General features: G+C 37.4%; 3 protein-coding genes across 21 annotated transcripts in view; 2 read left to right on the top strand and 1 right to left on the bottom strand.

Moving 5' to 3' along the window:
* The first annotated feature begins 1,045 nt into the window (after positions 1 to 1,045).
* LOC125226601 (traB domain-containing protein-like) lies at positions 1,046 to 6,527 on the top strand. Of its 16 annotated transcripts, none has more exons than XM_048130622.1 (10): positions 1,046 to 1,245; positions 1,612 to 1,766; positions 2,047 to 2,171; positions 2,966 to 3,092; positions 4,079 to 4,224; positions 4,674 to 4,831; positions 5,255 to 5,360; positions 5,478 to 5,555; positions 5,870 to 5,975; positions 6,314 to 6,527. In XM_048130622.1, the coding sequence occupies exons 1-8, from the start codon at positions 1,152 to 1,154 to the stop codon at positions 5,485 to 5,487; spliced, it is 921 nt and encodes a 306-aa protein (XP_047986579.1). In that variant the 5' UTR covers positions 1,046 to 1,151; the 3' UTR covers positions 5,488 to 5,555; positions 5,870 to 5,975; positions 6,314 to 6,527. The 16 variants fall into 16 exon arrangements, with proteins under 16 accessions (XP_047986579.1, XP_047986573.1, XP_047986574.1 ...); XM_048130616.1 differs by having other exon boundaries at positions 5,482 to 5,555; XM_048130617.1 differs by having other exon boundaries at positions 5,482 to 5,555; positions 5,870 to 5,955.
* Positions 6,528 to 7,097: 570 nt separating this feature from the next.
* On the top strand, positions 7,098 to 10,479 carry LOC125226332 (formylglycine-generating enzyme). Its single transcript, XM_048130289.1, is given in 5 exon segments — positions 7,098 to 7,827; positions 7,999 to 8,170; positions 9,071 to 9,129; positions 9,132 to 9,229; positions 9,827 to 10,479. Coding segments are annotated over 5 exon segments (1,032 nt in total). The 5' UTR covers positions 7,098 to 7,265; the 3' UTR covers positions 9,968 to 10,479.
* Positions 10,480 to 13,199: 2,720 nt separating this feature from the next.
* The window catches only part of LOC125225959 (elongation of very long chain fatty acids protein AAEL008004-like), a 68,750-nt gene continuing 65,102 nt past the window's right edge, over positions 13,200 to 16,847 (bottom strand). For all 4 annotated transcript variants that reach the window (XM_048129773.1, XM_048129770.1, XM_048129771.1 and 1 more), the window contains 2 exons: positions 16,146 to 16,310; positions 13,200 to 15,036 (listed from right to left, as the gene is read on the bottom strand). In XM_048129773.1, coding sequence (XP_047985730.1) covers positions 14,878 to 15,036; positions 16,146 to 16,310 — 324 coding nt within the window. In that variant the 3' untranslated portion in view covers positions 13,200 to 14,877. The remainder of the gene's footprint in view (positions 15,037 to 16,145; positions 16,311 to 16,847) is intronic.

Below are 16,847 nucleotides of genomic sequence, written 5' to 3' on the forward strand. Positions count from 1 at the left end.
GCGCGTCCGCGGGAGAAAAATCCTCCTATTGGGTAACCGTATTTACCATGAACTTGTATTTTGGGGTTCAATATAAGTATATAAATTGTCGCATCCCATAAAAAAACTGTCGATAAAGCATTATATCGAACACGAGAGAAAACCAAAACCTAATAATCATCGGTTTTTCTAGTCATAAATCTGCGCATCCACACACCCTGGACCCGTATATGGTCGCACACTGCGGCTTCTTCTTCTTCAACCTAGCGTTTTCCCGGCCTAGCGCCAGGGTCCGCTTTCCTACTCAGTCTTCTCCACTTTGCCCGGTCTTCAGCATACTTAGACGTGAGATTGTTCTCTTGTATGTCCGCTCCCACGACGTCCAGCCAGCGCTTCTTTGGGCTACCGGGGCCGCGTGATTTAGAGCCTTGGACAGCGAGTTTATGTTTTAATTACTTCTGCTCTGTATCTACATTTACAACCAAGACGGGACTTTTCATATGTTTGAACATATTCAATTTTCGCATGTGTTTTGAACACAGGAACGAACCGGGATGTATTTCTTAAAACTGCACTTATACGATTAAGAACTGATCTTTAAAAAGCACTGCATAGCTTTTGCAGCAAATTTAGTTGTTGATAGAGTGAGTAAACATAGCCGCTTTACTATTGTTATTATATTAATGTAAAAAGAAATTAAAGAGACTTGAATTTAACTGAACATTTTTAATTTTTTTACCAAATAGCCAAATCAAATTCTGACCCCATTCACTTTTCATTAGATGCTACGTTAGTAAATACTGAGCTGATTTCATTCTGGGTACGGAAGGTAGCCACTTCGTGATAAAATATTATTTTCGATTTTAAAAATTCTAGAAGTGTCGAAAAAGATGAGTCGTGGATAAAGGGAGCCCAATAACATTTTACGGCCTTTTACATAGATAATGTGGCCTCTTTTCAGCACTTTATTACTGGCATGAAATGAAGACTAAAGTTTTAAATACGAATATCAATGTGACATTTCAGTAACATTCAAATGACGTTAGTTGCGTAAAATTAACAAGTATGGACGAAACTAAAATTTATATTTAGGCTCTAAATAACTCTCCTTATACTTTTAGACGATGCCAAAATTATTGTGTAACTAATTCTTGAACCAATAAAATTATGAGATGCGGTATCAAATATGGACACACACCGGCAAACTGTGGTGGCATTTGACTGAAAATCTTTCGCTGAGCAATATCCTTCAGCGAAAAAGTCATTGTAAGTAAATATCATTTGAATAATTTCCAGCCGAACATTTGGTTTCTCAAGCATTCTCTATTCAAACCTAGGACCTAATAAATATTGAACTTCTGATTTAGAGCACGTTGCTATTGTAAAAATATATCACCTATACATGTAATTACGTTATGATATTCTGGGCGAGCCAAGGTGGTTTGCACGATTATGTGAAAACCCATAAAAAGAAGAAGGTAGGTATTTAGGGTTCTCAAAGGTCGGCAACACATAAGTGGCTCCCTGTTGCTTATGACGATGGGTGGCAATGACTGCTTCTCATCAGGCGGCTCGTTTGCTGCCTATATCATAAAATAAATCCAGAAAGAAGAATGTGTGCGTGTGTTACAGTATCGGCCCCTTGTTCACTAGCGAGCAGAAAGTTTAGCCACGCTTCCCTGAAACTCCCGACCGCCGCGACTCTGTTGCAAAATGACGAAAAGGCGACGGTCGTGTTGCTCGGCACCGTGCACTTTAGCAAAAATTCCGTGGAGGATGTTTCCGAGGTATATTATTGTTAACTTTTTATCTTATTCATGGCTGGCATAAAACCAAGATATTTTTTTCTCTACGTCGACTTATTGAATCATGACTTCCCAATACAGAACATAACTGCATAGGTACTTTTTAATGGGCTTCCGACTTATTTCACTCAGAAAGCCTAGAAAACCTACACCCTACCTAGGCCTACCTACGGCGAAGTCAATAATGCCGATTAGATTTTCGATTTCACTCCTTTGGCTTAAACATTTAAAACGATTCAAAAGACAATTTTTACTTTCTCAGATAGTTAAAGTTTTAAATCCAAACGGAATTTTGGTGGAATTGTGCCGGCAAAGAGTTTCGTTGTTGGAGCTAGACGAGAAAAAGTTCATAGAGGAAGCCAAAAAATTCGACGCAGCCAAAATGAAGTAAGTTTATACCTATCTAATTCTACTGCTATAGTCTAAAACTTTAGAATTTATGTTGTGACGTTATCTGGGTAAAGGGACCTTATTGCCGATGGCGCTTACGGCGTTATGAGCGATGTTCGTATGCAAATACGACGCCGCGGGACGTAAGCGCTACCGACAATTTTACCCAGATAACGCACATATTGACTAGGTATCAGCAGCGGTTGGTCCATACAAGCCGATTCCCACCGGCTTGCCTAATATTGATTACTAGTAAAGTACCTAATGTTATGGTTGGTTGTGGTTGGTTTCTTTTTGCTTTGGTGTTGTCTAGCAGAAATTTTCACCAGCCGCCACTGCTAGGTATTATAAGATTTATGTTATGACTATTCAGTGTTATGTACACCAGCTACTGAAAACCTCATAGGTACACACCATAGGTGTAACTGGTGTGTCATATTCAGAAACTTACTATAAACCCAAACCGCAAAATGTTTCATACATTTTGGACTTTTTGAATCTGCGATCTTGGCATTTTGTATGGGATACCTAGTCATTTTTTCGCGGTTCCTGCATTGGTCCCATAGTAAAAGTTGCCTTTACCGTTACGTATGTGAAGATTGTGAAGAGATTTTCAGTGGCTGGCGTAACATGCTGTGTAATTTAGTAATTGTAATTTATTTATATTATATCCGGATCTATCTACAGAAACAGATATAAAGAAAGAGTATAAAGACTAGTTTGCAGGTTATAAATACGAATAACCTTCGCTTCTGAAGTCAAAGCTGGTAACGATAATAATTTTCCTTCAGACAAGCCATGAAGGGTCAAAACGTTGTGTCCGGTATGCTGCATGGAATGTTGCTCAAGACATACGCCGACATAGCCAAGGAACTGGGAGTGGCGCCAGGCGGTGAATTCCGCAGGGCCTACCATGAAGTACGCCTCTTTATATGTATTATTTTCTATGAAGTAACTAATGACTAGCCACGGAGCGCAACGCAAACGGGATACTGCAATAGAGAAGAGGCTTGCCCAGTATCGTCACACCTCGGATACGCGATCAAATATATGAAAGAGGCGCGTTCCTAGCACACAGTCTAAGCTCGTGTAAGTGAACGCGTACTATGCTTGTATGAGTGAAATATGACAGGTCGACTGTTCGCGTTTTTGACAGGCGGTAACTGTGAGGTAACCGATAGGGGGTGGGCGGCACTTTCAGTGGGGAGCGGGAGTGGCCATACTGTACGATAGTACTCTATTATACTGTGGTAGCGTAGGTAACACCTTTCTAGGTGGAGTAAAAAAAGGATATTTAAGTAGGTAAGTTACTTAACCCTCAAAACTGCTTGAGACAGATATCCCGTAATAACTCTGTCAAATGTGCGCGCGCTGATCTTACCTAGCGACTTCCTACAGGGCTATGATCTGGTTTGAGGGTTCCTAGTTCCTACGCTGCTTCCGGATGTAATAATCTGTCATTTATTTATAGTTATCTTCAACTAAGGGCCTGTTGCATCAAACCGTCCGTCACCGTTAAAGCGTTCGTAAAATTTTATTGTATGGGAAGTTCTAAAGACGTCTGCTGCGTGACGATGATGTGTCTGTCAAATGTGGTTGATGCAACTGGCCCTATGTAGTATAATATGCAACAAGGGGAGGAAGTTGTATTCGTACTTCCCGAGTACATTGTGCAACAAGGGGAGGAAGTTGTATTCATACTTCCCGAGTTACACACAATGTTTTTCATCACACATGCATTATAAAAAATATGCAAAAAGGTAAAAAAGAGTTCAATACAGTACTAGAAATTTTTTAACTCCCTAGGGAGAACGATATTTCTATAATTCACGCTCCGCCTGCGTGCAATATCACATTTAGTGTGCGAGTGTGATGAAAATATTATAATAACATAACGTTTTCAGATGCAGAAAATACCAGGGTGCAAATTATATCTTGGTGATAGACCAATCCAAATAACGATAGCCAGAGCATTTCAGTCGTTGAGCGTTTTTGAGCTCGGCCAAGTGCTATATCATTTAACTTCATCAAGCGAATCGAAACCGTTAGAGTATGTATTTTTATATGTAGCTAGCTCATTTTGTCTTCTCCATGTTATATGGTACCTAACTAAAAATATAGCCACTGTCTATGACATAGGACAGTCACCGGCAATAACGTCGTACACAAAGAAGGCTAAGGCTGCATAAATATCTGATACGCTCTATGGCTCTAGAAATAAGATGTCAGATATTTCTACGGACTTCTTTTTGTGTAATGTTATTACCGGTACAGGTAACTGAACCTAATTAGTTACTTACCTACTAAACAAAGAATTTAGAATGTTAACTTTTTTAAAAGCATAACGCTCCTACGGCAGCTATCCGGTATTCCGGTTGCTATGGATGTGGTTCGGTGGGCAGAACCGTGGACCGTGAGTGCAAGTCTCATACCAGACAGTAACTATTCGTATTTTGAATTGATTTTATGTTTTTATGTAATTTTGGCACATATTTACAGCAAACACGCACTGGAAAAATACAAAGATAAAGACTTCGTGGCAGCTCAGTTTGAGGAGATCACTCGGGACGTGCCAGCTTTCAAAAAGATATTTCACGTGTTCGTAGACGAACGCGACCGGTGTCTAGCCTACTCGTTACAGGAGTGTGTTCGTAATGGTGAGTACCTATACCTATATAACGTCCCTGATCTCTCCTGACTTATTTTAAACTAATACCTAATAACCTACTGTTTCTTGAACCCGTGTTGAACCCTATTAGATTAACTAATCTAGGGGAGGGTTTTGTTCAAAATAATATAGGAATACCAATACATCGAGGGGTAGAGAGACGCATGGTGTTTGAGGAATGAGGCCCTGAAATTGCGTAGTCCAAAACTAGGAATAAGCCAGGGGGCCGTGACCAACGCTAGGCCACATGTTGTAAAGAATTTTCAAATAATTATACTTGTATAAATGTGAAACTAAAATAGCTACTACAAATAAAAGCCCAAAAAATATTCAAGAACAAAATGGAATATTCCTTAGGCTTTGTTTTTGCACTGGTGTGATTGATTCTTTTCTACCGTTCCTCAATTTACAGTTGCTAAAACTCCAAGGGTGCTAGCCGTCGTAGGAATGGGCCATGTTGATGGCATCATAAAGTACTACGGCCATATGAGGCAGGAGGATATCATACCACTTCTTAGGTAAGCTTTCGGTGGTACATCTGTTACCGACCGTCACTATTCGTCTTGCAACAAATCGCAATACACTGATACATTGCGACTTTTGATAGAATAATTGAATTATTTTCATGTACTTAGCCAGCAATGAATTTAAATTTGTTGCAAGGTGAGTGGAAGCCTTCAGCTATGTGACTGCGCCTGGTTAAGATTAAGAAGGTATGGTGCTGGAAACTTTAAAAGTAGTGTTTTCAGGTAGCATTAGTTACCTCGAAATTTTTCATTGTATTGTAGTTAATGAAACGGTCGTGGTATCATCTTAGCTCATCGTAGGATCACGGTCGTACATGCTTTGCCACATTTATAAAATATGTAATTGTGTTTAAGCATTATTATAGTTAATCAGGGAACCTACTTATTTGCGACATTCAGATATATCTCCCGTCATTTGTACCAATTTTTTACACTATAGCAGCAATTCATTTATTTTCAAAGATGTACGACTGAGATTAATTTTGATTGCTTATTTTCAGTACATAATTTCATTTCAATGACAACTCGAAAATATATTTCATTACGAAAATTCCCAACTGAGTTACACAAAATGTTAACCTCGAAGGTACGCATCTCATAATGAAGGTGAGAACTAGTTTTTCTATTATAAACATAGTAGAGAATAAGCACAATATCTGCCTAGGTGCTGTTGAAAAACTCGACCAATCAATGGAATGGTGGCGGGCAAAGCTGGTAAATCAGACTCGCGAGTTCCAGTTTCTCCCGATATAGTGATTACGCACGATGGTTTTCATAACACTTGCAAAAAATTGTTTAAAGATAAAAAAAAAGTTAGTTATGGATAGAAATTTATTAACTCTCGTAAGGAGTTAAAAGGCTAAATTTTCCTTAACTCCCGCTGCGCGTGTGTGCAGTTGCACGCTTACTGAGCAAGCGTGATGAAAATTATTTAATCTTTTCAGGATCCCACAACCGCCGCTGTATTCTGTATTGTTTTGGAATGGCCTCAAATTTACGTTTTATTTTCTGGTGTTTTCATTCTTCTATAGACTGTTATTTGGCTAGGCTCCGTTGAGGCAAATTTATACATGTACACCTACTGATTTTTTTGAAATTTAACGTTGAATTTGTTATTATTATTTAAGCTAAGTAATAATAAATGATTACAAACACTAATGAGAAGTTTTTCTTCAAAATAGTACCTAAGTATATTGTATAACAAAGGAGCAACATGACATATTTATGGCGAGGATATATTGAAATATATTATTCCTGCACGCGGACACTATTTTGGGATCGTGAGCGTAGCGAGGTTCTTAAATACAAGCATTCCCAGCAGAACATAAGGTGCTCTATAGACCTTCCTAAAAATCTTATACGGTTTTCTAAATGTTGCGGACTTGCCTTTAATAACCGTAAATACCTAAAGGTCGATCACATGTAGAAGAACCCTTTCGTATGGATTTAGGCATCAACTCGTTTCACCAAAATTTTGTTCTAACCGGTCACACTGCCAAAATCAATATTTGTTTCAAATGACTATTGCTGACGCTAGACGCCGATCAAAACGCAGTCTGGACCTGTCACGCTAATTTGAAGAGCGATAGAGATAGTTACTACGTTAACGATATTATCGTAAGCGTTTGTGCATTTGGCTACGTACCCTGTAGCGCCCTTTATGAACGCTCATTTCGAAATGACATCTTTCTGACGTTTGACAATGACAAGTGACACATGACAGTAACACTTGTCGAATTTACCTTTTTGTGTTAAAATAATAGCGAAAAAGTTTACTTATTTATTTGAATGCTACTTGTGATTTTTAATAAGTAATGATTTTTAGATAATAAATTGTAATGATCAAATTTCTTTATGGAAATAGTCATCAGGCCTTTTTGTTTATCTGGCTGTTAAATGATGATTAGAGTTTTGTTTACATTGAGTTTCAATTCCAACAATATGTTTAGGGTCTTGCTTATTTGTATGCTGAATATTTCGTATGTTTACAATGAAAACTCTAAATGTGGCTGTAATGTAGACCGGGCGCAAGGAGGCATTCAAAGTAAATACCTAGATAATCACCAATCGGAAGTTGATCAATGCCCATCTGAAAATGACTCGAGTGTAGAAGATGAGTCGAGTGAAATGGTGGTTATACCTGCGGGCGAATACCAAGTAGGAACTGATGACGTCATGATCCCAGCTGATTATGAGGGCCCTCAAAGAATAGTTAAGATAGAAACATTCCTAATGGACAAATATGAAGTTTCAAACAAGGACTTTATGAAATTTGTTTCATCTACAAATTATAAGACTGAAGCAGAAAGTTTTGGAGACAGTTTTGTTTTTACATTGTTTTTGAATGCAACATTCAGAGAAAAATTGAAAGAATTCAGAGTAGCTCAAGCTCAGTGGTGGTATAAAGTTGATGGGGCCAATTGGAAGCATCCTTATGGTCCTGATTCAAATATTGAAGGTATTTTTTTTTTAAATGTATAAATAGTAATAAATACATATTTAGAATCAGATGACATCTGATATTATTCTGTAACTCTGGAAAAAAAAAATTGTGCTAAATAGTTCACCAGTATTTAGACCTGTTTTCATTCATTTTTGTTTGTCACAACATTGTTCCATCCAATTCCAGATTCAATGGATCATCCAGTGAGCCATGTGTCCTGGGCAGATGCTCGAGCATACTGCAAGTGGAGAAGGGCTCGCCTGCCCACTGAAGCGGAGTGGGAGGCTGCTTGCCGCGGTGGGAAGCGTGGGACCAAGTACCCTTGGGGAGACAAGCTGTTTCCTGATAGGACACATATGTAAGTATAATATCTGGGCGACCGAGCTTCGCTCGGTTCTATTTTAATATATCACGTCTTTAGATAAAAAAAACTCTTATAAATACAAAAACAAAAAAAAAGACAAAAAACAAAAACTTAATTTCTGGCCGGGATTCGAAACCCTGACACCTACGATCTATCTGCGTACATTAGACCGACCTCGTGCGACTGAGCTAAGCGGAATCGATGCGCGCGCGGCGAAATTAAGGACCATATTTTACGTTTACAAATGCGAAAGAAAAACTCATGAAAACTCGAAAATTCGCGTTTTCCGGGATCTAAGGCTACGCTAGATCGATTTTTCACCCCCGAAAACCCCCACAAAACAAATTTCAGCGAAATCGTTAGAGCGGTTTCCGAGATCGTCGGTATATATAAATAAATATATAAATAAATAAATAAATAAATAAATAAATATACAAGAATTGCTCGTTTAATAGTATAAGATTTAAGTTGGATATTGCACTTGTTTAGTTTTGTTATATTTTCACCCAAACCAAAATGCTAAGAAGGGACCATTTCATAGTAAACTTACAAATACATTGTATTTTTGTAGTTTTAAGTCAAACCTTTTGTATATGTTTTAGTTTTTAATTTAACATGTCCAAATATTTTGAATTGAATAAAAAAAATACTTTATTTTGTACATCAAAGGTTTCAATTCCATTGGTAATTTGTTGTATGATTACTTGGCCAGTCATATTTTTTTAAGAATACCTTCCTGTAATGAAAATACATTATTTACTTGAAGATACCAGATTAAATTTTTGATGATGATGACTTATATATTCTAGTAATTGTTTCATAGATCAAATCTAAACCATAGCTTTTGTTCCCTTATAAGTACTTTATGGTAGATTACTTTTTGAATGTTTTCAGGGCTAACATATGGCAGGGAACTTTTCCTAATCACAACTCAGCAAAGGATGGTTACATTGGCACAATCCTGTGAACATGTTTGAGCAAAATGACTTAGGTCTTCACAATATGGCTGGAAATGTTTGGGAGTGGACTGAAGACTCCTGGTCTAAAGATAAGGTATAAAATTAAATTAATTATATTATGTATTACACATTTTAGCTGTCTTTTTTGTGGGATAACTTGTACCACAGTATAAAACTAGTAGCTCTTGGAACAAACATTATGCTGCATGGTATGTATATGTATGTATCAGTGGCGGCTGGTGAAAATTTCTGCTAGGCAACACTGAGCAAAAAGAAACCTACCTTTATATTAGGTAGGTACTTTACTAGTAATCAATTTTAGGCAAGCCTGTGGAAATCGGCTACTTGTCTCCTAGTCGAATCAGCTTCTTTTTAAGAACTGTCAAAACGAATTTTAATGTCTTGCTAATATAGAATTAATATGAAATCGAATTCAGTGATGTCACGTTCAAGTCAGTTACTTTATATATTTCTACCTGACTTAGTTATTAAATAGAAATTGGATTTAAAAATAACTTCTATTCATGTTTTCTTATATTTATCTGATGCTTTATTTGGTGCATGGTATAAAATATTTTAAATACAGTCAAGTGCCCTATTAATGAGCGCCGAAAAGACAGATGAGTTGATACCTATAATTCTAAATGTTTGTGCTGTTTTTTTTTAAACATCTGACACTTCTCCTTTACAGCCAAAAGAAAAAGTGAAGAAAGGTGGGTCATACTTATGCCATCGCTCGTACTGCTACCGCTACAGATGTTCTGCGCGTTCTCACAACACTGACGACAGCTCGGCAGGGAACTTGGGCTTCCGCTGTGCAAAGTCAGTTTAACCCTTTCACTGCTACGACGTGTGAAGCACGCGCCTACAACCGAATGTCAACTTTAATGCAAGCCGACTAGGTTTACGATGACGCGTCGCACACGATAAGTGTAATGGTTAGTTCTCCTTCCTGCATTCCAAGAAAGATCACAATTTTAAGGTTGCACTTAAAATAGGTACTTTTTAAGGTAGCGCTAAGAAGGCTTGGCATTGAAAGGGAATCTTACATAGCCAATGAATGGAATTTAGCTTTGTCGTAAAAGATGCCCCGTCTTTGTATTGGTGTAACGTGTAACATTGTAGTGGGCCAATCTCTTTATAGACTACTTCTACAAATTGAAGATACCAAAAATGTTTCCTTTAATACATATCGCAATCAAAGCCCAAGTGAAAAATGTCCTCATTGAAATTTGAAAGCGGAAACTGGGGTTCTTTATCTACATACAAAAATAAGACAAGTTTTATCACATTATTTCTTAAGCATAGTAAGTATGTCTATAAGTCTTCCATGTACTTTATCGATCAAATGTATATCTAATTGGTTATTTTTGCACTTTGTTGGCGTGATTGATATACATATTGGTACCAAATTTCAGCTTTCTAGTGCTAACGGTTACTGAGATTATCCGCGGACGGACGGACGGACGGACAGACAGACATGGCGAAACTATAAGGGTTCCTAGTTGACTACGGAACCCTAAAAATCACGGGTCTATATTAATTCGCATAACTGAATACTCCTAATATGAATTGGCATACCGTTTATTACGCATAATGTTTAATACGCATATCATTATTTCGCATAACAGATTTCGTATAATGCTAATGCGCATAATGTAAATTGTTATAACGATGAATTGGTATAAGTATAATAAGCATAACTTTGTTTCGTAGAATGTTTAAATGGCATACAAGAAAATTATATTTTCACCACACTAACGGGTAACGGCTTACTTTTCTGTTCGAAAATAGATAGCAAAATTGCATTTTATCCACAAGAGTTCAAAGTAATTTCATACAGATTTAAACTTGATGTCTTAAGCTAGCTACTTAATAGAATTTTACCCATAAATGATGATTTTGAATCATAAATATTGAAGAAATAGATGGATTTGATTTAATTTGATGTTTTATAGTCAGTATTTTGTTCGTGTTGGGGTGGTGACAAATTTGGTTTTCAAACTCGGTGGCAATGTTTAACGTGCCGTATGAAGGTTAATGTGCCTTGAAACCCTCGCAACGCCCAAGATTCCAATTTTTGAATATTGGAATCTTCCGCTTGCTCGGGTATCAGTATCGGCACGTGCGATCTGCGAAAATCTGAACCATGAAATAATATTATTTAAATACTATCCATTTTCAATTTCTTTAGTAAGGTACAGCGGGGCAAATCTAGACTAAAAGGCAATTGTAACTAATCCATTTTTTCCATTATTACACTATTTCCATTATTCCATTATTACATGTACCCACTGAACACGCTTACTACATAACTGGTAGACACTCTATTTTCTGAAAAACACTCATAAAAAACGAAAAAACTTAATAAGTAATGTATAAATAAAATAAAGACTCCTTAACTCAAATAATCCTTTTAATTTAAGATTAGCAGATAAGTTCATAAATGCATGTATGTTTCTTAAAAATAAACAGTTTTTTTTAATAATGCAAACATTGTAAAACATGGAAGAAATTGACCAGTTACATTTGCCCCCCACTCGAGATTTGCCCCGCTGTACCTTACTTACCCCTATTTTTTTCATGCTCAATAAGTGAGACAGTATAAAATTAAACACTCAAAATCGAGCGCTCGAAATTGGAAAATCAGCCTCTGATTGATCCAATCGCTTTCTCCATAGATTTTAGATTTAGATTTCTTTATTTCATGATAAAAATTACACTATAAATTTGTTACATGCCAAAGTTATGTTTATCTTCTCATCATGATCGCCAAAAATTACATTATGAATTGAAAATAATAAAATGAATAGTTTCTCCCAATAAGGATCCTCATACAGTTAGTAAGTATGGCAATTCATTTTAGGATAATTAAAGTTATACGAAATAATAGTATGCAAATTTCAATTATGCAGATTCATTGTTATGCTAGTACTGATGTGCCGACGGAAAGTTTCCAAAGTTCTGAAATTTTCACATAGGGAAACTACAATTAGGTATATGGATGGAAACTTTCTATTTCATAAATTTAAATTCCCTATATTTTTCGTGAAATTTTCAAGAAATTTAAGATTTTTTTGGAAAGTTTCCGCAACTTGCACATCACTACCTAATAGTCATATGTATTCAGTATACCTGCAGCCAGTATATGTAAATATACCATACTAATTTGTTAGTAAATTACAAATTTACCTAGTAACGAAATATTACACATTGCCAAGGATTGTGATTGTTTTGATATTTTGAATATTATCAATAAGCATACTTTTTTATTAAAATAAAATGTTAACTTTAGTTTGCCTTTTATTAACAAGCCTTTATGTTTAGACTATAGGGAAGGGAAGTGGGGGGGGGGGGGGTTAAAAAGAGACAAAAAGTAGCCTATGTTACTCTCCATCCCTTCAACTATCTCCACTTATCACGCCATTTATTTCAGCTAAATTCGAATGAAACTAGAATCTCATGCTAGCGCTACTAAAACTTTTTGACAGTATCCATAGGGCCAGTCACATTTCGGCACTACTTTTAAAAAAACTTGTATCTTCTTCTGCAAATGAAGAGAAAAATGTATTAAGTATGTATGGAATGCATATATACTTACTACGTTTTGTCTTTGAGGAGCAGTGTGAGATACGAGATTTTTTTAAAGTAGTGACGATTTGTTAGACTCCTAGTTTAGCAGTTATGTAGACCTTTCACGCACAACTTAACAATATTTTCTGAAATACTTAATCCAAATATATTCCAAGATATCGTGAGAAGAATGTCACATTTCTTCGAAGGACCAAATAGGACTTATTTGAGCCTTAAACTGGAGCGAATGATAAGCACGGTGGTCGATTCGTACTATGCCTGGAAAAGGATTAACCCGTCGTCTATTTCTGTCAAAAAATTGACATAGAATAATTAATTTTGACATAAATTTTATTATTAAAGTCCAACGCCATATGTTAAGATCCTTATCAATATCGAACACAGACGAAGAGATAATTAGTTTATCTATTATATATAGACTATTATAGTCTAATGTGAAATGTGTGGAGGTAATAAATGGAAACAATTTATTAGTTTTACTTACAATTTATTTGCGAATTCTTTGTATAAAAAAGAACAACAGGTAAAACTGATTCCATACATGATTTTATAACTGATTCAATTTGACTAACATGGCGAGCAGGGATGTAACGGAAGTGCTTTTAACGGAAGCGGAAGCAGTAGTTTAGAATTTAGTTTAACGGAAGCGGAAGCAGAAGTTTAGAATTTAGTTTAACGGAAGCAGAAGCGGAACCGGAACCAGAAGCGGAGCTTATAGATGTTAAAAACGAAAAGAAAAATACCACATAGGTATTACATAAACCAAAAATAACTAAATTACCTAGAACTTTTAGGTGTTTATGAACTAAGAATTTAAGAGTTGGCTTGGAATATTAATTATACAATCCAAAAATTAAAATCACCTTAGTTGTTTACTCACTAAAAATCACATAAGAATAATCAACCTTTTTTTATGCCGTAAAAGGTTTTAGAAACGGAAAGAAAAGTTACCCGTTAGGTATAATACAATCCAAAACTAACCAATTAAAAATATATATGTAATTGCACACAATTAAATTTTTAAATTAAATGAAGTGATTCTAAAAGAAGTAGGTAGGTAAATTGTATTTAATAAACAAAAGCTTGGCAGCTTTATCTTCCTGCAGTCTGCATCTAAGGGGATCGTAGATATAAGCCCTGCACCACTGAATAGTTGTTCACTTGCTACAGAACTAGGTGGACAGGACAAAACATTGGCGCGAAAATCGAATGAAGCGATTGATATTTAGTATCGCAACACGTGGCAGCGGAGAGATGAGCGAATGACAGGTATAAACCTGTTGGTCTTTGATGTACGCCGCTCATGTCCCACCGTCGCGCTAGGTTTCGACATCCGCTATAACTTCCGTTTGAAAAATAACAGAACCGGAACCGAAGCGGATGTGTAAAACAAAACGGAAGTTCCGCAGAAACGGAAGCAGGAGCAGAGCTCCGTTACATCCCTGATGGCGAGTTCGTTTCCAGCTGATTACACGGTCAGACAAACAAAGAGCACCTGGTATTTCAGTGTAAGTACAAAACACAACGGAAGACTAATAAGATATCAAAGGAAGATCATCGATAGCTACAACTATAAAACCCGTTACGAATTTGATCTATGTACAAATAATTTTGGTAAACTTAAATAAAACATAAATTAAACAAAACAATAAATAACCAACACAACCATTTCTTCGCTTCGATTAACTCATATTCGCATTGAACATTTGACGTACACAGTACTATTTTTTGTACTCGAAATTATAAAATGTAAAAATACGTGCAATGTGGGATCTCAATTATAATAAAATTTGAACAATAGCAACTACATCAATTCTTATAAAATCAATTTATCTATCATAATACCATATCATCTAAATAAATTTTAACTAGGTTTTTATAATATAATATTTTTTGCTGTCGCCAGTGCTATTAAAATTAACATAGGCAAGGTACTCGATTCGTATGAAACGTCACGGATCTCACGCAAGCACCGAGCATCTGGTAAACGCGGACCCGAGGCGGCCGGCGGAAAATCGCGATCACAAACCTAGCTTTACGTTATCTTACGAATAAAATATACACCGTTTACACCGCTTAAGTATGTACACTAGATAAAAATCACATTTAACACTAGGAGCCGGGGCCCGGCTCGTGCACTCGCGCCGGTCAGTTGCCGGCGGGCAGCACGGTGCGCGCGCGCAGCGTGCCGTTGAGCAGCCCGCTCTTCAGCCCGTTGGAGTACGGCGCCCGCTCCCGCTCCCGCTCCCGCTCGCGCTCGCGCTCCAGCTCCGTCACGCCCGCCGCGCCGTTCGCGCTCGCCGCCACCTGTGCGGACAGAACATGGTTCAATAACACGGATAAGGCCATATTCGCTGAGCGGTGCGAACAGTATTAGCTTCGTAAAAATCAGAGATAATAAAATTTGTTTTCATAAAAAACATTGTGTGTAACTTGGGGCTCTAGAATATTTGCAAACTCGAATTTTTAATCGCTCTGTCAAATTGACGTAATTTAAATATACTCTCGTTTGGAATATTTTACTTGTACAATGTACTCTATAAATCCACATTGGATTGTATCGTATGGCAAACAATTACAAAAAAAGTTTACACAAACATTGCAATAATGCTTTGGCTTTGTTCGACAACCAGCCGGCCTAGCCGAAATGACTATCGTTGACGTTACGTGGCGATCGAAACGCAGTCCAGCTTCGTCGCGCCATTACATTTATTTATTGACGTAATAAGACGTTGGTTTAGTTGAGAAAGGGACACAGCTATAGCAGTTACTATCGTCCCTCTCTCGGCCCTAATCTGAACAGCTTTAGCACGTCATGGTAACCCCCCAGAAGAGCGATAGGACTAGCTCTTCTACGATCATAAACGATTGTAACGTTAGCTTAGGCCTGCGATTGCCGTAGGACTGATTATAGAAGTCCTTAAAGAGGAAGAACATGACGGCGTGCATGTCGAATTGACGATCCCCTCGGTGAACAGGGGGGTTACCATGACGTACTAAAGACGTTCAGTTTAGGTTGAGAGAAAGGGACACAGCTATACCAATTACATAGCTCCGTCCCTCTCTCTCAACCTAAACTGAACGGCTTTAGAACGTCATGGTCACCCCCCAGAAGCTGGAACGATGAACTAGAGCTGGGTGCGTAGCCGAATGCACAAACGCTCACGATAATATCTCTTTCGTAGCTATCTATCTCTATCGCTCTTGCATATTGGCGCAACAGAGCCAGACTCATATCGAGGGTTTACTGGTGAAACCCGATAAGTTGAGCAAACTGGTTTTTGAAATTCGAACTATGTGTAATTTCCACAATGTTGTTATCTCGATTTATCGGGTTTCACCAGTAAACCCTCGATATTTGCGGCATTGCAGAAATGCCATTCGGCTACGGGCCTGGAGCCTTTTTGAAAGCTCACCTTCTGCTTAGGCTTGCGATTGCTGTAGGACTGGTTGTAGAAGTCCTTGAAGAGGAAGAAGAACATGACGGCGTGCATGCCGATCCACCACACGAACGCGCGCGGGTAGTCGCACTCGATGAACAGGAGCTGGAACGCGTGCACCATGATGCCGATGAACTGGACCTGGAACGTACAATTTTAGTTAGTTAACAATAAATATGTAGAACCGACGGAGGCCGTGGCTTTGGACGTCCTGAATTCTTGGAGATGGTCTGTCAATAGTGAATTACGATCGGTTAGAATGAACTGGGGCGAGGCCACAATGGTTACTAAAAATACTAAAGACAGCCTACTGCAGGTTTGGTGTGCCTTTACAATAATAAAATATTGGAAGCACAAGGCTTTTCTTGTGGGTTTAGATAAACGAAAACTACACGGATATACAGTCCTTATTACCGAGCAAAACAGTCGAGCGACATCTTCAGAAATAAATTACTACAGAATTGTTTCTGCGCATCATACAAGTCAAATGCAGTTGAATTTGAAATCAATTGTGTAATTTGTGTATGAAAGATGGTTGATAATATTACATTTTATAATCGAACGAAAAAAGTCGCTAACAAACAGATGAAACTACGCAATCGAAAATGGTAAAGAAACTGTCAGTAAATAAGTAAACCTTACTAAAATGGTTTGGAAAGTATCCGTACATCAGGTTTG

Source organism: Leguminivora glycinivorella, chromosome 5 (genome assembly GCF_023078275.1).
Source record: "Leguminivora glycinivorella isolate SPB_JAAS2020 chromosome 5, LegGlyc_1.1, whole genome shotgun sequence".
Lineage (NCBI taxonomy): Eukaryota > Metazoa > Arthropoda > Insecta > Lepidoptera > Tortricidae > Leguminivora > Leguminivora glycinivorella.